The sequence below is a fragment of the Podarcis liolepis genome (assembly GCF_965112155.1).
Source record: "Podarcis liolepis genome assembly, chromosome: 2".
Taxonomy (NCBI): domain Eukaryota; kingdom Metazoa; phylum Chordata; class Lepidosauria; order Squamata; family Lacertidae; genus Podarcis; species Podarcis liolepis.
In genome coordinates, this window is record NC_139555.1 from 43180552 (window position 1) to 43205526 (window position 24975).

The 24975-nt window shown below is 44.1% G+C and overlaps 2 protein-coding genes and 1 long non-coding RNA gene across 14 annotated transcripts in view; 2 read left to right on the plus strand and 1 right to left on the minus strand.

The window, feature by feature from the left end:
• PKN1 (protein kinase N1) overlaps positions 1-7279 on the plus strand; it is a 68569-nt gene extending 61290 nt beyond the window's left edge. For all 7 annotated transcript variants that reach the window (XM_083490780.1, XM_083490781.1, XM_083490782.1 and 4 more), the window contains exons 21-22: positions 76-156; positions 1853-7279. In XM_083490780.1, coding sequence (XP_083346906.1) covers positions 76-156; positions 1853-2056 — 285 coding nt within the window. In that variant the 3' untranslated portion in view covers positions 2057-7279. The remainder of the gene's footprint in view (positions 1-75; positions 157-1852) is intronic.
• Positions 399-13981, minus strand: LOC310700848. The gene is made up of 2 exons (XR_014522872.1): positions 13842-13981; positions 399-614 (listed from the first exon to the last, which is right to left on the minus strand). It is a non-coding gene; the product is annotated as an uncharacterized lncRNA (long non-coding RNA).
• On the plus strand, positions 11294-23617 carry LOC310700842 (UPF0575 protein C19orf67 homolog). 6 transcript variants are annotated; one of them, XR_014522866.1, is made up of 8 exons: positions 12625-12859; positions 15700-16001; positions 17021-17165; positions 19353-19453; positions 20466-20651; positions 20888-21010; positions 22886-23392; positions 23447-23617. XR_014522866.1 is itself a non-coding variant. In XM_083490797.1 (7 exons), the coding sequence occupies exons 2-7, from the start codon at positions 15724-15726 to the stop codon at positions 23058-23060; spliced, it is 1005 nt and encodes a 334-aa protein (XP_083346923.1). In that variant the 5' UTR covers positions 11294-12609; positions 15700-15723; the 3' UTR covers positions 23061-23617. The 6 variants fall into 6 exon arrangements, 5 of the variants coding, with proteins under 5 accessions (XP_083346923.1, XP_083346921.1, XP_083346922.1 ...); XM_083490797.1 differs by lacking the exon at positions 12625-12859 and adding an exon at positions 11294-12609 and having other exon boundaries at positions 17024-17165; positions 22886-23617; XM_083490795.1 differs by lacking the exon at positions 12625-12859 and adding an exon at positions 11302-12609 and having other exon boundaries at positions 22886-23617.
• Positions 23618-24975: the final 1358 nt, after the last annotated feature.

Genomic DNA, 24975 nt, shown 5'->3' on the forward strand with positions numbered 1-24975 from the left:
TTAACAGCAGCTTTGCTACCTCCACAGGTTCCAAAGCCTGGGGTGCATGATCTCTCTCTTTCTCTCTCCACTCAGCTGTTGCGGCGAAACCCAGAACGTCGCTTGGGCTCTAGTGAGCGAGATGCTGAGGACGTGAAGAAACAGCCATTCTTCAGGGTGAGTTTCTGTCTGTCTTTCTGCTTCTCCCAGATTCTTCCTTCAGGGTAATGCTGAGAGAGCCTCTGCCCCAGCTTCTTGGCATCTAAAATGCACCCACTGTGGGCCCGGCCTTCATTGGGACTATGCGGCAGCCTAATATTACAGCCTGGATGGTGCTTTTGTGATTACCCCACTTCTTCCAGAGGAGCAACCGTGTCAATCTGTCACAGAGAAAACAGAAAAAGAGCAAGACTTGTGGGTCCTTTTCTGAAAGGCTCAAGCAAATTTATTGTGGAGTTTTCATGGACCCAGAGTCTTGTCCCCATGCATCTGATGAAGGTCACTCGGGTCCTCAAAAGCTGTGATAAATATGTTCGTCTGCAAAAGGTGCTGCAGAGCTATCTCTCTTTCTCATGCATTTGTGGTGACCTTGTCTTTGTCCCCAAGACTCAAGTCTGGCTCTCGTCATGTTAGAGCTGTAAAGGATTACGGATACATTATCCTATTATGTGAAACACTCAAAACACATGCTGTGTAAAAGAAAAACCCCAGCATTGTTAGCTAGCGGTTTTCCTGTCTCAAACCTGTACCAAGGAAGAAGCTGCTCCTTTCTCTATGCGCACAACAGCATTCCCTAGTGGTGTGCAATGGAGCAGCATGGAGCATGCACCATTTGGAAAGAGTGCCCCAGGCCTCATCCACACTGTACATTGAAAGCAGTATCATACCACTTTTTTTTTCTTTACAAAGTTGTTATTGTACTTCACCGGATCTTAACCTATTACAGTATAAGCCTTCAATCCAATCGTAGAAGGGAGCCGCATTTTTATTTTTCCAGTTCATTAGTATCAGTCTTTTTGCCATGGTAAGGGCACGGAGAGTCCACTCATATTGTCCTTATGTAAGGTTCTATGTGCTGGGCATATAATTCAAAAGGATATTTTGCTCTGTAAACATAAGGCTGTTCCATACAGTTCTGTTGATAGATCTGCCAAAAATCTTTCAATATAGGACACTTGAAAAAATATGTTTTAGAGAAGCATTATCCCTATTGAATCTCCAGCAGTTAGATACCTTAGATAGCCCTTTTTTAAACAAACATAATGGGGTCCAGTTTGTTCTAAATAATATTTTTTGTTGTATGAGCCTCAATTTAAGGTCCAGAGACACCCTTGTTATAGCACTTAAAACAGTTTTTCACTGTGAGGTTGAAACTGAGATCTCTGGTTCTTTATTCATTCCTCCCTCAACCCCTGTATATCAAATTGGTTTGCTAGTAACAAAGATTTATATATGTTGATGACTGGGTTTTGTACCTCTTTAAACAGTCCTGGCTCCTCAGGGAAGTGGAGTCTCTTAAGGGTCCTGAGAGTTGCTAGGAGACCCCCTCAAAAGATCTACAGTTTCCAGAATAGTCCAAAAATCAGTCCCTCTTCCCAGTGAACTCTGGGAATGGTAGCTCTGTGAGGGGAACAGGGGTCACCTAACAGCTCTCAGAATCTCAGAACCCTTAACAAACTATAGCTCCCACGATTATTTGGGAATAACCGAAGCAGTATGGTACTGCTTTAAATGTGTGCTGGTCTATATTGCTGCTCCTACTGCATTGTCCGCTGTATCATTCCAGTACCATGCAGCTTCTCTCACAGCCGTACATGGAATATTTATCAAAAGTCCCTGATGGTTTTCTCTCTCTCCTCTCTTATCTCCACAGAGCATTGACTGGGAAGCCCTGCTGGCCCGCAAGATCAAGCCACCGTTTGTGCCAGTAGTCAAGGGCCGCGAAGACATCAGCAACTTTGACGAGGAGTTCACAGCCGAAGCGGCTATGCTGACGCCGCCCCGTGAATCACGGCCCCTCACCCAAAAGGAGCAGGATGCCTTCAAGGACTTTGACTATGTTTCCAATGCCTGCTAGCTCTAGGAGTTGGGGGGCAAGGAGATTCCCACCCCCAAAGAAGAAAAAAAAACACCACCACTGCCAGCCCTGTATGGGGCAGGGCTCTGCTCCACCAGTGACTCGAGACGCTTGCTAGCCCTGCTGTTAGCTCCGCGAGTGGAGCTGGGACAGCCCAGCAGCACTGCCAACTTCATGGGTGTAGAGTTAATGTTCACCGACATATGCCAGCTCTGAGCCTAGACCGCGAAAGCCCCAGAAGTACTTCTGCACCCTTCAGGACACAGTATCATTCATGCAGACACTCGGACACTGGCTAGCTCTAGGGGAGGGGCAGAGAAAGAGATAGAAAGAAAGACGGCCAAGTCCAATAGAACAGACGCTGTTGGCCCCGAGACTTGGGCAGAGGAGTCTCTGCGATAGCATGTGCTTATCCACTGATTCCCAAACTGCCTGCAAAAATGAGCAAATAGGCTTTCCCACGAATAGAAATCCATAGGTGTTGGAGCCACAGAAGCCAAAAGGCCTTTCCCCGACCTAACAAATGCCTGAGATTTTTTCCCTTCCTTAAAAAAAAAATCTTCCAAAGATATGGCTTGCCCTTCTGGCGTTTTTGTTGAAACCCAATGTTTTGAACTCCTAACCCAGAAGGGGAAACCTTCTTTGTCCTGTTTTGCACCACTGTCTTGCATCTTTTCTCTAAAAACGTACTGTAAAGGTTTGGTGGTTCAAACTTCAGTGGTGGACAAATTCCCCTTGGCTCTATAATGGAACTGGCTCTGAATGTGTAAGCTTTTGGGAGGAAAGCTTGCCTGCTTTGGCCCCCCAGATTCTCTCCATTGGCACATGTGTGCTGACAGCGCAACGCATAGGTGCATTGTTATATTGCCCTTGCTAGGAATCATAGAATGGTTTCACCTGCTCCAGTGCCAGCCATGGCAGAAATTCAAGCACACAAACATGCCCTGAACAAATTCACCTGAGGCCAAGGGAGGGTTTTAGGTCAAGATAAGCAAGGGGAGGGGGCCTTCTAACGTGCTTGCAAGAAACAGTCAGGATCATTGATTGACCCAGGTAGAGGTGACACTTGCCAAATGAAAGGCTGCTTGGTTGGGTGGGCTTGGTCACGTAGATTACAGCAATCTACGAGAGCTTGTTTCATCATGAAGTAGCAGTTAACATTAAATAACTTCTGTGCCTACTAAACAGCAGCTGACTTCTGGCACATCTTCTGCTGACTGCTGGCCATGCACACTCAAGAGTCCTGTTTAACATACAAAGCTGGAGAGGAACTTCTCAGGAGGAAACAACACTTGATTCATAATACAGCCAAGTATTGCAAGCTAGACAGAATAGTTCACTGAGCCCAGGTAATAATGAATTCCAGCAACATTTATTAATTCAAATCTACCACTTGGAAATCACCATCATGTCTTAATGTTATTTCCATCGCATGTCCCAGCTTTTGCAGCAACATCTGCTAGCTGCCATGCTAAGGGAATAGGTGATGGTTTGGGAACTCCATCCCCATATTCCGCTCCTGGTTTGCTTTTTATTTTGGAGGGTAGCTTTCTAAAAAACCCCCAAAACCCTCCCCTTTTGAGTGCTGACAACATCCTCCTTGCCCTGCTCTGCTAGGGAGAAATTAGCTCACAGAAGGGTGAGTAAGGGGTTCTGCCTGGGCTTGAGCTTTGGCAGTTTAGAGATTTGTTGAGAAAGGGGCAATGTGCACCTATAGGGAAGAGTTTGAGAACAGTCCTTGCTGGTGTGAGTGTGGCTCTGCCTGGGCCCCAAGCAAATTCTCTTATGAGAGCAATAAGTTTGATGGAGGCAACATCTCCCCATTAGCGGTCCTTGATGGAAATATCCTGAGCATAAATGCTGCAGAGTTACGTTGCTCCTTTCTGCAAGGCTGTTTGGAGAAATCTGTCCTGAATACTATTTGTTCGTTTCCTCCTAATGTTCCTGAGATTCATTATATATAGATAGATATTACATATTTTTAAAAATACTGGCAAACTCTTGCCTGGTGCCGTGAGCTGCATCTGAGATAAATGCTCTGTGGCTCATATCACACGACCGCTATGATACCCTTTTATATGTGTGATCAGTTTAGCATAGCTACTATTACCTGGTTCTCTACTTGGGTTTCTAATGTTGATTAGTAATCCTTCCCCAACCTGGTGCTCTCCCTGTGTTTTGGATCACAACTCACACTGGTCTCCTCTAATACAGGTTGGCATGGCCTGTTGGGCGTTGTTGTCAGAGAAAACATGGAAGCCGTCAGGTTGGGGAAGACAGATTTAGAAGTTTCACTCTGCCTATAAACCTATGTGAAAAGAATGAGGAAACCCACCTTTTTTACTACAGTACTCTCATCGGTTTCATGTATCAAAGGGTTATTGAGATCATTGAACACAGATCAGTTACTCTTTGAGTATGCATTCTTAAAAAGGCAAATCCATTTCTGTCTTTTTGGCCAGGAGGTTATAGCGGACATCTCCTCTTCTAGTGTATCAGCACAAGGGCTCAGGGCCTCCTTATGCCTTCAGAACAGGGCAGGTTCCTGAACATACTTGCAGCCTCCTACTTACTTTCAGGGGATGTTCCTCTTATTTGCAGTCTTCCCCTATTTCAACTTCAGCTTTTACCAGGCTCATGCAATTCTGTTTTGAGACCAAAACACAGGAGTTGGGGGCTATTTGAAGAAAGAACTGAAGGTCCCGTCCCACAGGGGTTGGAGGGAGAGAATTCCAGCTTTGCCTCTTAAAGGGGTACCAAAGGGTTTTGTAAAAGTTGCTGCCGCAGGAGAACTAGGGCCAGGGTTTTGTCTAGTGTTTTGTATGGGGAGGGTATTGCTCTGCCCCTTAGTCTCTCCTGAACTGAAGCATATGTGGCTTCTTGAAGCAGCTTGCAGTTTGTTTTCTTCTTCATTCTTTTTTGGCCCTTGTATGTATATTGGATTCATGCTGGTTGATCTCCTTTCCTTTTAACACAATCGACAAATTTGAGCCTACTTGTCTTGAATTGCAGTGCAACCTGCTTTAAAGTCAGGGCTTTTTGTTCTGTCCTAGATTTGGGAGGGCTTGCTTTTAAGGCTTCTGCGTTTCAGCCTGTACTCTGGAAAGAGAGTAGTAGCTTCTGTTCCCAGATACACTGTTAACTTCCTCTGTGCCTCTTTGCTTGCATTGCCTCTTACATCTTTCACAGGGCTACGTCCAAACTTTAGTAGCTGTATGGATTTTGTGCTAGGAGACACCATCATGCTGTGGACTTGAAACTCCGTCTTGCCTACTGAGTCTCCTACCTTACTGTAACTACCTCTGTTGCCTGACCAGAATCGCACTGTGGCCACAAAATGCTGTCTGGATCTTTCACTTCTCTGCTTATATAAAGCTTGAGTTTTAAAGTGTAGACTTAGTCCTTAACATATTGGAGGCCATCTGACCAAAAGCCTTGCAAGTGAGCAGAGCTCTTCTTCGGGCAAAAGGCAGGACTCAGTTCTGTTTCCAGCCCTTCCATGAATTGGATCCAAGGTCTCTTGGGTTCCGTTCTTAACTCTAACACTGACTTTGTGGGGAAATTTTGGCAGAAGAGGGGTAGCTAATGCGGTGGGTGGTGGGTGGAGGAGGCTCTTATAGATAGTGTGCAATATTTGGATATGGAGCACCATGATTCCCAAGTCTTAATACTATAGGCTGGAAAGGGGGGGGAGTGTTGCAGTAAGCACAGATAGTGTGTTCTGCAGTAAAGCAGTGAAACATTGGGGCAGTCTGGATTTTGGGGCTGTGTTAGCAAGCTTCAAATTTGATTCTGGACACAGACTCCAGCACATTAAAACCTCAGCTTTCATTTTCCTAAAATCAAGTTTCTAATTCTTAATGTCACAGTTATGCTCTTGAAAGCATGTCCGTAATGTCTTACAGAAATCTCAGAAGCCAAAGGAGAAGCGAAAGATTTCTAGTAACCCAGGCTTCGGTTTTCTGCATAGCTCTCTTTGCCTGTTCAAAGCAAGTAAATACATACAAATCTGTGTATTTTGTATGATCTATACAGCTCACAGAATTCAGCTTACCTTGGTGCAGAATCTTGATTTTAAGCACAGGCTCCACCCACATAGCCCTGGCTTAGTTTACTGTGGAGGGAGACCAAGAGTGCAGCAGGGGCAGAAAGTTCCACGTTCTGTTGCTCATTAGTGGGGACATTTTGGGGGGTGATGGTGGGGAAGTTGAAAGAATGGGTGCAGTTCTTCAATGCTGATTCCTCAGGGTCAACTTCCCTCTGGTTTTAAACCCTCTTGCCCCCTGCTGGGCTCAACTCTGTGTCCACTTTGTTTGGCTTACTCCACTATAGAGGAGAAATTAAAAGATTGCATCCCATGATTGTTTCCATCTTCAGTCATCCTACCATGCAAGATATGCTCCCAGCAGCCTTTGATTCCTCACTGGACCTTTGGCACCCTATTATTCTCGCAAATAGCATAATCAGATACCAGAACAGTCACTAGCAGGCTATCAGGATGTTGGGAGTAGAGTTGAATGAAAGGGAATCTTGCTGAAGTTGATTGTGTTCACCTTCCCGTCTCTGCCTACAAATGTGCTTGATCTGTGTGCCTGGTTTATAATGCAAAGGGGCAGCCGGGATGACTTAAGAGTCTTGTAGCAGGTGACTTTATGGTGATAGGCTAATGTACAATTGCTTTATGCTATTGGCCTGTATTTCCTTTCACGTAAACTGTCCTTTTACTATTGGAGTTAACAACTAAATCAAACAAGTCTGCTTTTCCCCCCTTCTAGACAATGCTACCTTATTCTAATGGCTGAAGCTAATTTTTCCAAAGTGTCACTAAGATAACATGGATTGCCATCTCTGTGGACATCATTCCTCTGTATATCATTCCTCCCAAGGTGGACAGCTTCATCTGCAACCTCTTGCTGGTACAGAACATTTCTCTGTAAAGTGTAGGGAATTAGCTAAAGCAATCAAGCAAAATAGCACACGTAGCCATTTCCTGTCACTGGCGGTTAGAAAGCCCCTTCTTCCCATGTGCCTCGGCTAAAGCACCTCCTTCCCTGTCCACCGCTGTACATCTGTGTGATATTGAAGTTGCCACTTTGAAAAATGTTTTCTGACCAATTTCATACCTGCTCACTCTGGTCTCCTTCCTAATGTGCTGTATTCTGTATACAGCTAGAGCTGTAGGATGATGGAAATTCACCGTTAGATTAAACTCATTTGAATCAATGAAGAGGTTGATGCCTAATCTTTAAAGACTTTGTCCATGTTGCAGGTCTATAAATTATTAAGCCCTCCTGCTGTGATACGTCTATTGCACAGCACACATCATGTTTTGGCAGTTATCAGCAATGGGTGTTCAGAAGTTTCTTTGTGTCCTCTTTTCCTTTTTGCATATGACTTACTAAAGGAAAAACACAGAATTTATCAATGGCTTAATGCCCCAGCTAATCCATGCTGGGCCACCATTTGGAGTGAGTCATAAATGGCTTGAACTGGTTGTGTCAATAAGACATAGTCGCTACTGATATGGTGGCTTATAAGAGAGGGCAGTACTTTGCACCTGTAAGAGCTGCATAGAAGGAATTTCAGCAGGTGTGCTACATCCCTGTTAGCATTTCTTCCTCCGTGCAACTATTAAGGATGTTGGACCACAGTCCTGTTTTTCAGCAGCCCTGCTACTTGCTTTCCCACCACTGAAGTGAAGCCAAGTTATGTGTGTGAAGCTTTCATCTTCCTGCCTACTTAAAACTCTGCAGGACACTTCCAATAGGCTGGAAGATGAAAGCTTAAATAACCAGTATCCATACTGTGAAAAGGTTTAGGGGACGGTAGCGTGGCTAGACCACCTTGTCCTTTATATTTATGCTCTGGGGACCACATGACTGACTTTTTATGCCCATTGTTAGTGTGAAGTAGGTGGAGCCACCTTTTGACATGGAGCCCATTGCAAGAGGTTGTTCTTTTCTTTTTCTTTTATCCTCTTCAGAATCAGCAAGGGTGAAAAGGTCAGATCTGCCTCTGCTTGCTTTAAGGGATGATGGCGCATCTAGACAGGCACTTAATTCTGCAAAGTGAGTCATTCATATATCACACACAGGCCACCGTTAACAGGTTATTTTTAGCATCAGATTTTCTACGGAATTTTTAAACCTTGATTAAGTGAGGGATAAAAATGCAGGCTGGCATTTTGATGCCATTAACGACATGTGGATGTTGCAAAGAAAGAAAGAAAAACTCAACCCTTGAATGCATGAGCAGCATTAGTTCCACAGTAAACACCACCTGGCAACACTCTTACTAAAGTTGGATGGGAGGAAAAAATGCTGAAGCAGTGAAGAACTAGATTGCACAACTACTACAGTGGCTGCTTACTGAGAAAAGGCAAGCACTTGTTGGGAGTATAGATGTGAGTCCAGATTGGAGCAATTCAACAAGCGTCGCATGGCGTGACCAAAGCTTGGCAGCTTTGGTAAGAAGAATGAAAAACGATGAAACCTGTTATTCACTGGGGGTTCTTCAGATAACCCCAGGGTGCCTCCTCACGTGGAGGGGGAATGAATGGTTATGAAGGGGTAGACAACTCCCCACCACCCATGGTCAGTGCCACCCTTCAGATCCTTTTCTCCTTATCCTGGAGCAGGATGATGCCTTGTCCTCCCCACCCTCAAAAAGGACTCTTGACTGGTAATCAACTGTAGCAGGTACTGCTGCCACAGAGGCAATGGCAGTCTCACGGCTTTACAGATATAGAACAGCACATGTAGTAGAAAGTTGCAAGTATTTTGAAGTACAAAGAAACAGTGGTCAAGCAGCTAAAAAGTATGGAAACATACAAACACTGTCGTACACAATATATTTCCACATGAGAACAGTTGCTTGGGGAGGGTTTTTTGTGCCTGTAAAGATATTCCCCATCACATTATGCTTCTCCCATCATATCCCATAGGACAATTTGCTTTCAAGTGCTAACTCAGGGGTCAGCAAACTTCTTCAGCAGGGGGCTGGTCCACTGTCCCTCAGACTTTGTGGGGGGCTGGGCTATATTTTGAGGGGGGGAAATGAATGAATTCCTATGCCCCACAAATAACCCAGAGATGCATTTTAAATAAAAGGACACATTCTACTCATGTAAAAACACGCTAATTCCCGGACCATCCACAGGCCGGATTTAGAAGGCTATTGGGCCGGATCTGGCCCCCATCGTCAAGTGAGTGTAAGGGAGTACTAGTTCTACACCAACCTTCCTTCTGCATTCAGATGTGTCATCCTGAATAGTATTAGCATTGAAGCCATAGAAATTGGCATTAGAGCAGTAGCAAGGACAGCTGCTCATTCTGTGCAATTGGGCAGCATGATGTCCCCCCCACTCCTCACCCCAGCCATCCAAAAGGAGAAAGCATGGCATAAGTCTGTATCTTTCCCTGAAAGAAACTTTAGTATTCACAGGTTTGCTGGAAAATGTTGGTTCACCACATCCCAAAGCGGACTGTGAAAAGACTAAAAGCACATAAGGAAACTGATTACCTGGAGGTTAAAGACAAGGATGGAAAATGTGTCACCCCCTCGTGTTGCTGAAATCCAGCTCCCATCAGCTCCAGCCAACTCAGCCAATGGTCAGGGGTGGGAAGAGCTATATCCCAGGAGTACATCCCATTGAACACAACAAGGCTTATTTCCGAGTTGAATATCCCTGGGATCGAACTATGCTGCACTTTGCAATGTGAATGAAAAAATACACAGGATGCTTATTCAGATTATAACTGCTTCCCATCCACACACATTTTCCTTTGCATTACAAATTATCACATGCTTGCATAAATTGCATAGCAAGGGCTCAAATGCAAATTTAAAAGTTCGTGGAAGCATTCTGGGAGATGTAAGTTAGACCCACCCTCCTAAAACCTGTAAATGCTATCCCTTTAAAGCACATCCAAAACAACTTCTTTCCCTCAAAGAATTCTGAACACTAGTTTGTTAAGGGTTGCTAGGAATTGTAACTCTTTGTTGTTGTTTTTATTTTTATTAGGGTTTTTTAACATATCATTTCCAACAATCATATAACATAACTTCTTGTCCTATACAATATTTTAGACTTCCATCAACACCTCTGATGATTTTCCTTCTTTATCACTTATTCTGCATTTCTTATTACTCTTAATTATCGTTAACTAAGGTGTTTTGGATGTGCTTTAAAGGGACAGTGTGTGCACGCTGTCATTGTGATAGCTCAGCCCTTAGCAGCTAGTATATAATACAAGAAAAGAAAGGAGATAACCAGAGGCTTAGATCCCAAATTAAACCTCCACTGCCTTCCTCTTCTATGGAAGATGAAGTTGGGAAATGAATGCTTGGCTCCTATTTTGCTCAAGATATAAGCAGGGTGGAACCTATGCAACTTTTCCCTGCTACACTTCCCCTTGCGAATTCAGTGAGGTACTGGAACAAAATTTGTTCTCGGGATGTAAGAAGACATTGATTTCAGTTCCAACCTGTGAAGGCTGTATGCAGTGCTGGTTCTGGTTTTGTTGTAGTTCGTCTTCTGACAAAAACTATGTGGTTTGGCTCCTTGCCCACTGTGGCAGAATTTTATATATTCAGTTATGTTACTCCACACCATTCACTTCAGGGCAAAGGAAATGGAATGAAAACGGGGAAGGAATCATATCTGCAGGCTGAAAACCATAACAACAGTGAATGCAAATCTTATTCGCTGGATTTACTTCCAGTTGGGTAAATAAGCAAACATCAATTAGCAATTCGCACACGCCCCCCTTTTTTCCAATCTGAATCCTGTGACATCCTCACTACTTCTCCAAAGCATTTTGCTTTTGAAAGTAAAGGAAAATGTGTCCACCCCCCATGTCCAGAAGCCAAGTGAACTAAACTGCCAACACCTGATAAAAGCAGAATTCTCCATCACTCCTGGAGGTAGCAGTTTAGCTGAGGCAGGTAGAAGAAGAGTAGAAGAGTTTGGATTTGATATCCCACTTTATCACTACCCAAAGGAGTCTCAAAGCAGCTAACATTCTCCTTTCCCTTCCTCCCCCACAACAAACACTCTGTGAGGTGAGTGGGGCTGAGAGACTTCAGAGAACTGTGACTAGCCCAAGGTCACCCAGCAGCTACATGTGGAGGAGCGGAGACGCAAACCCGGTTCCCCAGATTACAGGTCTGTCGCTCTTAACCACTACACCACACTGGGTACAGGGCACACACAGCTCCAGCCTCCAGTTTCTCAATGCAGCTCCCTCACCACGCTGTCTGATGGCTGCATGTTACCTATGCAAACACTACAAGGGTGCCAACCAGCAAGCATCACATGTGCAGAGCATAAGCACATGAACAATGCCTGCTGGGGTGCATGGCCCTGGTCATGGGTTTCGCTCCATGTCTGCCTTTTCCCACTTCTGCCTTCCTGCTGGATCTAAATGTATCCCAGGATAGTTGCTGCTGTTTTAATTAGACCTGATACCTAAACAGGAAGTTGATACATCATTGAGACAATAGAGTTGGCCCTTTGCTGTAAATTTCAATCTGCGGCCAGAGGAATCAATCTCTCTTTACTTAGAGCCAATCTTGGTGCCACACACCAAGACGTGGGAGTAACAAAGCCTCTCTGTTTTGATTTTTAAAGAGAAAAGCAACTTCAGAGAGGATTTTCAGCAGGTGGAGGAAATGTTGCCACTTCTTCATTCCAAATCAGGGGCTCCCATCATGGAGTTCCAAACATGTATTTATCCTTGCAAGCACACCTGGATTCTAGGAGGAGCTGCAGCTGATTGGGGCAGCAGTGGCTGATTGCAGCAGAGAAAGACTGGGTGGGGAAACGAAATTCAGCACTTCCTTCCCCCGGTGCTCTAAGCTGCCTCCCCCTAAAGCAACTTCTTGCTTTTAAAAACTCCATGCACCACAGTTTTATTGCATACATTTTTATGCAATGTTTACTTAGGCCATTAGTGCTTTATAGTTATGGTGAAGCTGATAACTCTCAAGTCCCGGCTGTGAACCTTTGGGAAGCTGCAGTGAATACAAACAGACCATGAAGGTATTTGTCATATTGTTCAGAGAGAACTTCCTTTTTATAATTCAGTTATTAGGTGGTGCTGGGTGAAGCTATTCTGTTTTAGTGCAGGAACAGTAGGATGCAGAGCATGTAAAGGTGTGACTGATTCAGGATTACCCAGCCGCCTTCCATACAATAATATGTGCTGTTCAGCCACGGCAGGGACAATATGTTGACACTCAAAGGAGAAAACGGGTTTCTTAGCTGCGCACTTGCATTCTTGAAGAGTGGTCCACATGCAGCCATACGTCTAGCCTTTCTCATCACTATGATTGTGTCACCTGTTCTGGATTCTGAAATGAGGAGGAGGAAGCCCTGCCTGGGTGGAACATGTTGCCACCAGAGGTGGCAAAAAGGCTATTAGCTGGGATGGGCCTCCTCCAGGTGAACCCTGATAGTCATAACTTTCTAGAAAAGTCCAAGTTGGCCAAGTGTGGGGCCATCACAGTTATAACCTTAGCAGTGTGTGGACTACTCTCAGTATCTGCGGCAGGTATGTCTCCATTTTCTTCAACAGGTTCCCAACTGACACAAAGATATCTACTGCTCCATAATCCTACAGAGATGGAGCGGGCAGGTAGGAGGGCAGGAGGCTGCAAAGAAACCAGAAGCCTATGCAGGCTTATTGATTTAACTCTATGGTTGAGAGCAGTTGAACATAGAATGTTAGGAAGTCAGTTTAAAAAACACCCATCTCAAAGGGAGGGAGGGCATTGGCCTCTTCAGGCTTCTGACACCTTGTAGTGAGTATTGTAGAGGGGGGGTAGGCATTAAATTGGGGGATTTGCATATTTTGTTTATTTCCAATATTTCTAGCCTGCTTTCCCCCACCACAAGCACTAAAACAATCTATCAGTCTGAAAACCATAGATAGCACAAACAACTTAAAATGCCTGCTGAAGCAGAAAGCAAGTTCAACAAGGAAGGAAATTGTTTGATTTTCAGTCAGGAGTGAGTTCCACAGAATTGGACCCTCGCATGGCTCCTGGTGGAGACGAACCGTTCCTCTGAACCATGGGGGACTACTAACGGAGACCCCCCCCAGAAAGATCACAGTGATATCTCCAGAATATAAGAAATAAGGCAGTGCTTGATTTAGGACAATATAGGTAGTTTCCCCCAAGCCAAGGGGGCACAAAATTGAGAAGATCCATTTGGAGGGGTCCAATTTTGGCCCCTCACAGGGTGCCATGTTACCAAAGATTACCTATGTCTGCCCCTAAGTAAGGATATCCTGAACCCAAGTTGTTAGGGGCCTTGTCAGTTAATACTTGGCCCATTAATGTATAGGCAGCCAGTACAAGCTTTTCAGCACTGGAATTATGTGCTGGTGGTAGTAATCTGTCCCCACCAACAGTCTAGCCAGAGCTGCAGCTTCTGGACCCAGGTCCCAGGGTAGCTCCACACTGCAGTAATCAAGTACTGAGGTGGATTATGAAGGCAGAGCACAGCCATCATAGATGGCAGCCATTGACAACCTTATCTATTAATTATTGTTCCTTTAACAGCTGTATGAAAGGCAGAAATTTAGCCGGTTAACCATTTACTAGTATGATGATGATGATGATGATGATGATGATGATGATGATGATAATAATAATAATAATAATAATAATAATAATAATAATAATTTATTTGTACCCCGCCCATCTGGCTGGGTTTCCCCAGCCACTCTGGGCGGCTTCCATAGAAACCAAAAATACAATGATAGGAAGCAGTTCCTACCTGTTTGCTGCTCTGATTGCTTTATTTTGCTGCCTGCCAGCAGGGAGAAATGGCAGTCTCTGTGTGAGGCCCTATACCCTATCAACTTTTGTCCCACTCACCATTTTGGCCTGGCTCACCATTCCTAATTCAAAGGGGTGTATGTGTAAAGGCAGGCATTAAATGGCAGCAGAATAGAATGTAACAAGTACACTCTGTGACAATTCAGGCATAATGTAAATGCTTGCAAAATGGCCTATCATAGCAGCTGTGACGACAGAATCATCTGAGTAAATGAGCACTTGCACCGGGACAGGAAACCATTGTCTCAATTCAGACCCAAATGAATAAAATTCAACTTTTTAATTAGTTTCAGTTGAGCACTTTCATTCTAGAGCTTTCCTCCCAAGTTCCAGAACTGTCATTTAAAGGTGGGTTCTGCTGTGGAGACTAATACCTGAGTTTATTTACAAACTGATAGGTAAAGGCAGACCGCACAAAGATGCCAACAAAGCAAATGCCAAGGTACCCATGTCAGATCCCCAGAGATGCTTAAGCAGCCCAAAAACCTCAGCTCAGCCTTCTCCCTGTGTGTCTCCCCTGACCCCAGTCTAACCTCAGCCCACCTCCTTTGTTCTCTTTCCCAGACACAGATTAGATTAGAGGAGACAGAAAAGGATGCCTTTGGCCAAAATGACTCTTGCCTATCTCCCTGGCTAGCACCTCCTCATTGTGTGCCATTTACCTGTAATTTCCCTAACAAATGAAGGACTCCACCACTTGTCCACCAGCAATCAGAAAGTTCCCAACAGTTCCTGTAGCAGTCTATTAACCCTCTCATGACCAAGCCCCAATCTTACAACCTCAGCTAAAAAATGCCCAGGTGTGAGTCTTTCAGGCTTCTAGGGTCACACAGGTAAAGTGTTAGAAGTTGGGCTGTGGGAACAGAAATGGGTATACTTCCACTCCTGAGGGTCACCCCCATCAGAGACCTACAAAGCTCCTTGTTTTATTCTGACTAGACAAGGACTCCGGGTGAAGGGGGGGGGATACACTGAAACATTTTGTTGCAGTCACCATTTGTAAAGCAATTTTAAGAGCATAAGGGGAGCCCTGCTAGATCATACTGAAGGCCTATCTATCTGCACCCTCTTTCCCACAGTGGTCCACTAAATGCCTATGGAAAGCTCACAAGCATCACCTGAGCAGCCTGGTTCCCCAGGAACTAGTATTTGGAAGTGTTCTGCCTTTGGTGCTGGAACCACCAAAGCTCAGAGCCATGGGCAGCCTGGTCCTTCCTGAATTTGTCTGATCTTTATCTCAGTCTGTATCTGTACTGGAGCTCCTTTCAATTTTTTATAAACTGAACTGTTTTTAATTGTTGGTTTTTTAAAAATATATGGAACTGTTTTTATTTGTTTTTGCACGTTTATTGTTTTATGCTCTTAACTGTTTTATTTGTTTTAATAATAGTGTGCTTTATTGTTGTAAGCCGTCCTTGGACCTTATTGTAAGGGGAGGTTAAGAAATCTCTAACAAATAAAATATAAAGGATCCCAATTTAAAGCCATGTTGCAGGTCTGCCCGTATATCTTTTGTAAGAAACACGTAATAAAAATGTCAAACGTCTAACCCATTTGTAACACTACTGGATGTTCAGAATACTATGCACAGGTTCTACATACTGAGATAAGACAAATAGCCACATGTCACCCAGTGACCTTCATGATGAGAGCAGGGTTTGAACACAGGACTCTATCCCCTACACCTCACTGGCTCTAACAGGGGGCTTGGGCAAAGGACTGGTCTAGTAACCTAAAGCCCTTTTGGGAATGGGTAAGCTGTCCTGTTGCTTAACTTTCTTCCTTTCTCTTGGCAGTTTCCCTGAAGCTGGTCACTGAAGATGGCCAGCAAGCAAGGGTACAGTTGTCTCTCTGATGGCTCACTGGATGTTCCCTCTTCCAGCCCTGAAGGCACCCTGAGCCTCAGTCCTCACAGCCCTGGGCTCTGCCTGATCTCCACACCCACAGCAGAGACCCACTGGCTGAGCAGCGCCCCACCCCAGCCAGAGTCGCCTGGAGAAATGAATGTAACTTTGGAGAAACTCCTGGCTCCCATTACGGAAAAGCTCAAGTATTTGCTGAAGAAAGCAGAGGACTTCCAGACGTACCTGCTGTACAGGTGGCAGGGGGCTGAGTCAAAGCTGGGGAGGAGGTGGGCAGTCTTTGGGCAATCTGGGCAGGCCACATGTTTGGTGGGGAGACACTTTGAGGCGACTGTAATTATGAAGCCACTGCAGATTAGGGAGGAGCAGGGACTTGAAGGAGGGAGGCTGACTGACTGGCTGGCTGGGCTAGTCCTAGTGATGTCTAAGGTAGCTCCATTAACTACAAAACCCAAAATTTGAGATCCCCTCAAATTTTCTGGTTGCTGAATCTCCGCTTTAGTGGGACTTGATTTAGAGTGAGTACCAGTGTACCCTTTGGATTCTTGCTAAGTGGCAAATGTAATGGAGAACTCTTAATCTCCCACAGTGGTGTATATGTGTGTGTGTAACGTACACACCCAGTTTTCCTCCTCCAGGGGCTTGCCCTCTTCTTGGGACCCCCCCCCTCAATTAGGCCAAATTGATCAGGGAAAATACAGTGGTACCTCGGGTTAAGTACTTAATTCGTTCTGGAGGTCCGTTCTTAACCTGAAACTGTTCTTAACCTGAGGTACCACTTTAGCTAATGGGGCCTCCCGCTGCACCGCCACTGCACAATTTCTGTTCTCATCCTGAAGCAAAGTTCTTAACCCGAGGTACTATTTCTGGGTTAGCGGAGTCTGTAACCTGAAGCGTATGTAACCTGAAGCGTCTGTAACCCAAGGTACCACTGTAACTGGAGTGACCAGGAAAATGCACAGGGCTTATTGGGCTACTCTATAGTTGATGGGCTGCTTGGGAGGAAAGTTTCCATACTACATTATTGCCAGAGAGATAGCAAGCCAAGGGGCTGTCTGGTCTAGTTTTGCAGCTGGACGGTGCCAGAATCCTCAAGTCAGCCTCCCTGATGCCATGATGCACTTCCCCAGTAGCAGAATATGCAGTGTGGGTCTAGCATGTGCCCAGCAAGAAGAGGGGCTTGGAGTGGAGAGCAAAGAGAGTCCCTGCATTTCCTCCCAGTGTGATGACCATATTGTGGGCCTCCTATTTCCAGCAGAGACAGAATGCAGAAGGAGCAATTTGCCAAAGCCATGCCCACGTTCCTGCAGATGTGCCAGCCTTACTTCCACTACCTGGAATCCACAGCAAGAAGCTGCACTCCTTATTTAAGACCCCCACAGGAACCAGTGAGGAGGCGCGTGAGTCTGGGCCAAGGAGGGAAATCCCCATAGAGTTGGGAGGCACAATCGCTTCATCTAAACTGGTTCAAAAAGCTTACATGACATTCTGTTTGCACCTTTGCAGAACTGATCTGAAAAGGCCAAAAAAAAAGTGGGGGGAGGAGGCTCTATGGAAGAAGTGCTTGGAATCAAAAGGCTACAATCTTTGGCTCTGGAAAAAGAACTGAAATTAACACTAAAAGTCTCTTTTGAATCAGGGCTCCCTCCTCCCCTTCACAATCAAACTTTATTGTATGGCATTCCAAAACTGCACCTGAATTTTCTAGTCCGCACCCAGCCCATCCTTGGCCAATGCCCTTCCCTTTCTTCTTCACAGTCGTAGAGTCTTTTCTTTTCTGCTTAAAATAATAATAAATCTCATATTACTCATTGAAGCAACTGTGCAAATAGATTGTTTTTCCATTACAGTACAAGTGTGTGTAGTTTGGGAAGAAGAAATCTATGGAAACAAGTTATTTCAGGGTGAAGTGGGCAATCAGTGAAATCGGAAGAGTGTTGGGATGGAATTCAATGTAGCACTAAGTAGTTCCTTGAAGAAAGATTTCTCCTTGTGCCATGGGACATTCTCTCTCTTCTCGGTGTTTCACCAACCCTGCAGAGCAGATTTGGAGAGGGCACAGGCTGCATGCAGGGGGAGGAGAGGGGGAAGGAAACCCAGCTGTGCAACATAAATCCTTGGGCTGATTGGACTTGTTAACAGAATGCCACCCATAGTTTTGGTATAACTATAACTCTGATTTCTATGCTGGGCTTTTAGAAAGGAAGGAATCTAGCAGGTTCTTTGCTAAACACAATATATGTTAAATGGGAAAAGGTAATATGACCTTAGCATGTGAAATTTGATTCCTACATCCACAAAGAGCAGGGATGGCTCAGACCCCCAATACAATCTGGAGGAATACACTTCAATATAAGGGCTTTTAATGTGTGATATTCTGTTTGTTTGTTTGTTTGTTTGTTGTTTTGCTGTGTTTTTGTATACCCTGTTGAAAGCTGCCCAGAGTGTTTGGGGCAACCCAGTCAAATGGGCAGGGTAAAAACAGTAATTTTTATTTTTATCTTTAATTATTATTAAAGGTCAGCAACTGGGTTGGTCAAAGATCTGAGGCAGACTAAAGGGATGAGCTCTCACCCACTTTCCTTTACAAACTCATAGCTGACCAAGGGTGAAATTCTGCTGGACTTAGTTGTGTTTCCCACCCTCTGTGCTTCTGGCAGATACCCATCCATTGTGTAAGGATGGCTCTTGGGACAAGGGATAGGGCTTTCTCAATAGCTGCACCTGTGGAACAGCTTGCCTCATGAAATCTAGAAGACCTCCTCCTCCTCTCTGGCAGCCTTCTGTTTTCGTTTGGGCAGGCTGAAGGTCGAAGTGCCTTTTACTGAAGACTTTGATCAGCCATGCCTGTCTCTGTTACTGTATTTTATTTTTACATTCATAATTATTATTGTATTTTTCTGCTGTGATTATAATTACTATACACTGCCTTGAATAATATATACGCATTAGAAAGGTAGATATACAGTGGTACCTCGGGTTAAGTACTTAATTCGTTCCGGAGGTCCGTTCTTAACCTGAAACTGTTCTTAACCTGAAGCACCACTTTAGCTAATGGGGCCTCCCACTGCCGCCGCGCTGCCGGAGCACAATTTCTGTTCTCATCCTGAAGCAAAGTTCTTAACCCAAGGTACTATTTCTGGGTTATCGGAGTCTGTAACCTGAAGCGTATGTAACTTGAAGTGTATGTAACCCGAGGTACCACTGTATACCTTTATAATAATTAAATAAACAAATCCAGGTATGAAGAGCTTGGCTGGCACAAAACATTTCACCCTTAGGGGCATGTCCGGGTATGCAACCAGAAGGACAGAGGTCTCATCTCTCACTTCCCACTGCTCAAGAACTTGCCCTTTCAAGCCTTTGGGGCACTTCCAGACAACCTGTTTATTGAGCACCCATCCCAGTTTGCTTGCAAGGAGGTTAGATGATGTTGTGTCAAATCCCACATGCTCCAGAGCATTTTGCCTGTCACTTTCCTTACTTCAAAAAGTCTAAACTTTTGAGGAAGTGGATGTGTTGTGCCCAAACTCCCAATCAGCTAAGATTGTGCATCCTGAATTTGTAATTCTGCACTTTCCCCACAGCTCCTGGAGATCTCCCAGCAGTTGGCCTGCCAGCTTGAGCAACTGGTGCTGATGTATGCTTCTTTCAGCTTTGTCTCTTTAGAAGACACTGACCCATTCAGGTAGGAGACAGTCTCCAAGACTTGCATGTGCCCAAGTGTGGCACAAGTGGCCCCAGAGTGCTAGCAGGAACAGGTTGCTCTGGAATTGGTGCCTGCTAGTCACTAGAGTTTAGCTCTTACAACCGTTTTGTTTCTCCCCTTGCTGGCTTTTAGTGCTGTTTTATTAGTTCCATGCTGCTTTTGTTAATTTTTGAGCTAGTGCTGCTTGATGGTTGTTGTTGATTTCATCTTGTGAGCTGCCCAGAGGCACAGGCTTAATTGGACATGGCTGTATTTGGTGTTCCCTGTCTGCTAGCACAAAGGTTCTTGCATTAGGGAATGGGTAAGTTTTCATATTATGCACCAGGGGAATCCAATGCAGTTGCGTTAGCGGAAAGTCATTGCACAACAGATTGTGCAATCTATTGTGCAACGAAGTCGCCAGTAACCTGCTTATGCATTCAGTTACACAGCAATACTCTACTGCCGTAAACATTTCTCCAGTGGAACAACTACACTGCTAAGTGGCTTTCACTTAGGTCTACGTTGGATCCAGCCTGCAGTCTATAAATGCCAAACAATAATATTAATTTTTAAATAATAGAATGCACAGCATTGAAATAAATCAGCTCTCTGCATACCACGAAGCACACAAGATTCAGTCCAAAGGCAGGAGGAGAGTCTTTGTACCAATAAGGTCTTCCAGTTAGATTCCCCCCCCCCCCAAGATAGAAAGTAGCAGATTTAAAAAATGAAGTCTCTTTCAAAATATATTTAATATTATTACTTTTTTACATTGTCCTCCCACATTTCTCCCCAATTGTTTAGCTTTGGGTTTCACTTTCCAGCAAATATATTTCAAACCCAACATTCAGTTATAGCAATCTAGCTTTATATTTGCAAATCATCTGGAAAACTGGTTCAACTGGAAAATGTAATCATTAGCTTTTTGCATGTGTTTTGTAAGTTATATGCTCTACATCCAATCTCATGCACAGCTGCTCTTATCTGTCTGTCTGTCAATCACCACCAGTGTCTCATGCTTCTTCTGTGGAAAGTTCTGGCTGAATGAGTTGCGACAAGTTTCCATCTTCCGATATTGCATCCCAGCACCCTACACCGCTGCCCATATTCCCCGCAACCTCTATAAGAAGATGCGCTGGAACCTCGATATCTTGGAAGGTTCTGCTTGCCGGAATCAAACACCCCGGACAGAATAGTGAGTTGCAGGACACCCTGGAGATATGGGGTGTAGGTGGAGGGGACCTGAATGGAGAGCCATATCTGGCACTGACCCCCCCTCTCTCCCCACCTTATTCCTCTGCTCCACCACTTCAAGGCTACTTGATGCAGGTCTTGGTGTGGTTTTATTCCAGTGCCACTTTTCCTGAGGCTTGCTTGACTGGCCATCCCCATTCTTCACTGCCTAACTGCAACCTTGTCCTTCTGTTGTAGCTACTTCCTGTGCTTCAGGGATACAGGAGATGAGACGACAGCGAAGATGCAGAAGCTCTGGTCCATTGGGCGCTGGGTGCCTTTGGATCCTGACAGTGACCACAGCTCCGATGTGCTCTCCTGGTAAGCATGCAGCAGGGAAGTTCTGTCTAGAACAGCGGTGGGCTGACTTGAGTCTTGTGTGGTCTCCCAATGCGCTTTATGTTTACAAAGCAATATTGCATACTCAAGATCTCCTAACAAGTAAGACAGGGGGTGCACCAAAGCTTTCAATAACCTACCTGAACCCGGTGGGGGCAACAGACAGAAAGCCAACCTGTTCTTCTCTTTTTAGTACTTGTTGGTAAAGCAGATTGCTTCCTTTCAGGCTTTACTTCCTTCCTGCTTCTTCAAGTATGAATCGGAGCCAATAGATTAACACTATCCCATGCTATCTTGGCCACATTTAAAACCTACACTTACCTTCAACCAGCAGTCTTGCCGGACTATTCTTTCTGCACACCACTTTAATCTATTAAAGCTAATAGCTATTTAATCTATTTAATCTATTAATCTATTAAAATCTATTTAATCTATTAAAGCAACACGAGTTAACTTCAGGACGTGCCTTTCTTTCAGAAATCATGGGCTTCATTCTTTGATTCTTTTAAACACTGTTGGAAAAGATGCCCAGCTGTAGCATCTAACATCATTTCCCTATTTTAAGCTTTGAAAGTGAAGCAGACACATACACTATGAAAAATACACTTGCTCCTGTCTGCACTATCTTTGGCACACTCCCAGACATGTAACAGGAAGTTATTCAGGAAGAACTTTAAACCAGGGGTCACAACAGTTCCAGATTCCAACACAGTTGTAATTTTAAGGCATTTCTGCATTGTGGGATATAGCTTGAAATGTGTGCATGCCAAGCGGCCTCTCTCTTATCTGATGAGTGGGCTGAAACTTCCCACACATTTTCTACTATGGTAAATACAAGTGCAGCTGATGCCTGGCACTTGATTCAATATTATGACTGAAGACTGATGCCTGAATGCTGGTTTGTGCTTTCTGTAAGAATGAATGCAAAGAAACAAGCATGAAAATAAAAACAACACCACAAACCACCTTCGAACACTGAATTTCCTCTTGCTTCTGGGAAAAGATGTACTCGTAAGGGGCACATTCTGACAGTGGCAAATGTGGAATGTAGCTTAGTCATAGCTGTGTGTGCTAAAGTGCAAGGTGACATGCAGGGTGAAGGTATTCCAGGTGCCCTTCAGATATTTTGGACTACAAGTCCCTTCAGCCCAGCCAGCATAGCCAATGGTCAGGGATGATGGGAGTTGTAGTCCGAAGTATCTGAAGGAGACCACATTGGCTTCCCCTGTGGCTTTATACATGCCTTCCTGTGTATTTCTGCAGCCGGTAGGATTGCCACCTGTCCTATATAATACACGGTTGTCCCGTATTTCAATGTAAAATGCTTATGTCCTATATAGATACAGTTTTGTCCTGTATTTCAAGTCGTCTCTCTCTCTCTCAAGTTAGGGATCCTCTCCAAGTGCATGTGCTTTAAAGGGTGTTTGAAAGGTCATGTATTTAAGCTCTGGGTAGCCAAAAACAGACAGATTTACAAATTTGTCTTTTTGTGTGTAACAAATTCCAGAGAGGCCATCCTGTTAGGCTGCAATAGATTGTAATGGATTGCTTTGAAGTCACTTCAGCACCAGACGGAAATAATAATAATATCGCCCCCTCCCACAACCCTGTATTTTGTCAGAACAAAAGTGGCAACCCTATGTAGCCATGCTGTAGTGACTGCTCATTAAAATCAGGGGGCTGAACTGGATCTTTAGGTTTTTATATCAACCATTTATGTACCACTGAATCACAACTGTGGTATATAGGAGCCCAAAACAATAAAAGCAGTGATGAGTTCAAACTAATTTCAAATGACGTTAAAAATAGCACGGATGCCAGGAATGCCACCACCCCCTTTGCCTTTTCTTCCCACAGGGTCTTGTGCCGCCAGCCCATGGGGGATTACCAGCAGCTCCTGACAATCGGGTTTGAGGAACCCTCCCACACGCTCGCCACGGACCTCTTGGTGCAGATGCTCAGTGCTCAGAGCGCCGGTCTGCTGAACCGCGAGTCCTCCTGCTGGGTGAGCTCAGGGGAACAGGTGCAGTGAAAAACGTACCTTCATGGTATGCCACCAAGGGGCAGCCCACTGCCTCCTCTCACCACCAATGTCACATATGTAGCATAAGATGCTACCTTCACATTAGGCACAGTGAGGTCATGCTAGATATTGGCATGCAGATATGCCAGTTTAGGATTTTTGTGTTGAAGTTGAAAAATTTTGAGGTTTTCCCCCCTTCCTAATGTTAATCCTCTTGTGCTTGCAATCAGATGTAAGTTATATTTTTTGAACAAGAATATACTTGCCTGCCCTTCTGCTGGCTTCCTATGCCTGGCCACTGAACAGGTACAACCCACTTTGAGATAAGCCATATCACCAAAGTACTGAGGCTCCTGTGCGCCTCCTTACAAGGTTCAGCAGGATAGAGCTGGAAGTCACATTTGCCTTTGAATTCCCTGTTTCCCTCTGAGCTCTAGTCAGTTGTGGCTTAAGGCAGGTCAAAATATCTGAAATACCTAAGTGGGGACATCTAGAAAGCTTTTTATTTTTAAAATGTCTATGTATAGCTTTCTTAATAAAGAAGTGGTGACTATTTTCAGGCTCAACTTTACTGATGTGTGGAACTTTTCTCAGAAGTAGAAGGGTGCTGGAGACGTTCAGATTCATTATTTTTTTAAATAATATTTATCAATAATTTAATAATTACAAAAAGAAGAAAAAGAGTTAAACAAAGCAAAACAATACAATACATAAAAAACAAAAAACACTGCTTATCTTAACAAAACAAAAACAATTAAAAACACATCCAATATTTTCATATCTTGTCTTTCATTTACTTGTTTCGACAACCTCCTCACACCTCCCTTTTTTGTATTCTAGTTCAGTTAGCTATTTCAGCAAATCCTTTCCATCTTTCTCAGTTTTTGTCCTATAATTTATCTTAACACAATCTAACCTTATTTTTTCCCCTTTGGCCCATTAACAGTCTATTTTTACTTAATTCTTTATAACATTTCTGCTAAAGCCATATAACTTCATTCCAGAATCCTTCTAACATTCATTAATTTTACAGTGTTTCTGTAAACAGTCTTTAAATTTTTTCCAATCTTCTTCCACTGACTCTTCTCCCTGGTCTCGGATTCTGCCAGTCATTTCCGCCAGTTCCATGTAGTCCATCAACTTCATCTGCCATTCTTCCCGGGTGGGTAAATCTTGTGTCTTCCAATACTTTGCTACAAGTATTCTTGCTGCTGTTGTAGCACACATAAAGAAAGTTCTATCCTTCTTTGTCACCAATTGGCCGACCATGCCCAGGAGAAAGGCCTCTGGTTTCTTCAGGAAGGTATATTTAAATACCTTTTTCATTTCATTGTAGATCATCTCCCAGAATGTCTTAATCCTTGGGCACGTCCACCAAAGATGAAAGAATGTACCTTCAGTCTCATTACATTTCCAACATTTATTATCGGGCAAATGGTAAATTTTTGCAAACTTGACTGGTGTCACGTACCACCTATAAATCATTTTCATTAAATTCTCTCTTAAGGCATTACATGCCGTAAACTTCATACCTGTGGTCCATAACTGTTCCCAGTCAGCCATCATGATGTTGTGTCCAACATCTTGTGCCCATTTAATCATAACAGATTTCACCGTTTCATCCTGAGTGTTCCATTTCAACAGCAAGTTATACATTCTTGATAAATTCTTAATTTTGGGGTCTAACAATTCTGTTTCCAATTTTGATTTTTCCATCTGGAAGCCAAGTTTTTTATCCAAATTATATGCCTCCATTATTTGGTAATAATTGAGCCAATCTCGCACTTTGTTTTTTAATTTTTCAAAGCTCTGCAGTTTTATTCTGTCTCCCACTTGTTCCAGAATTTCCCAATATTTAGGCCATTTGGCCTCCATATTGAGTTTTTTCTGAGCCTTCGCTTCCATTGGTGACAACCATCTTGGG

Coding starts and splice junctions, on each gene's coding strand:
- LOC310700842 (XM_083490795.1), top strand. CDS start 15,724: ATGGCCAGCAAGCAAGGGTACAGTTGTCTCTCTGATGGCTCACTGGAT. Junction 16,002..17,020: donor CAGACGTACCTGCTGTACAG/GTGGCAGGGGGC, acceptor TCCTATTTCCAG/CAGAGACAGAATGCAGAAGG. Junction 21,011..22,885: donor AGCTCCGATGTGCTCTCCTG/GTAAGCATGCAG, acceptor TTCTTCCCACAG/GGTCTTGTGCCGCCAGCCCA.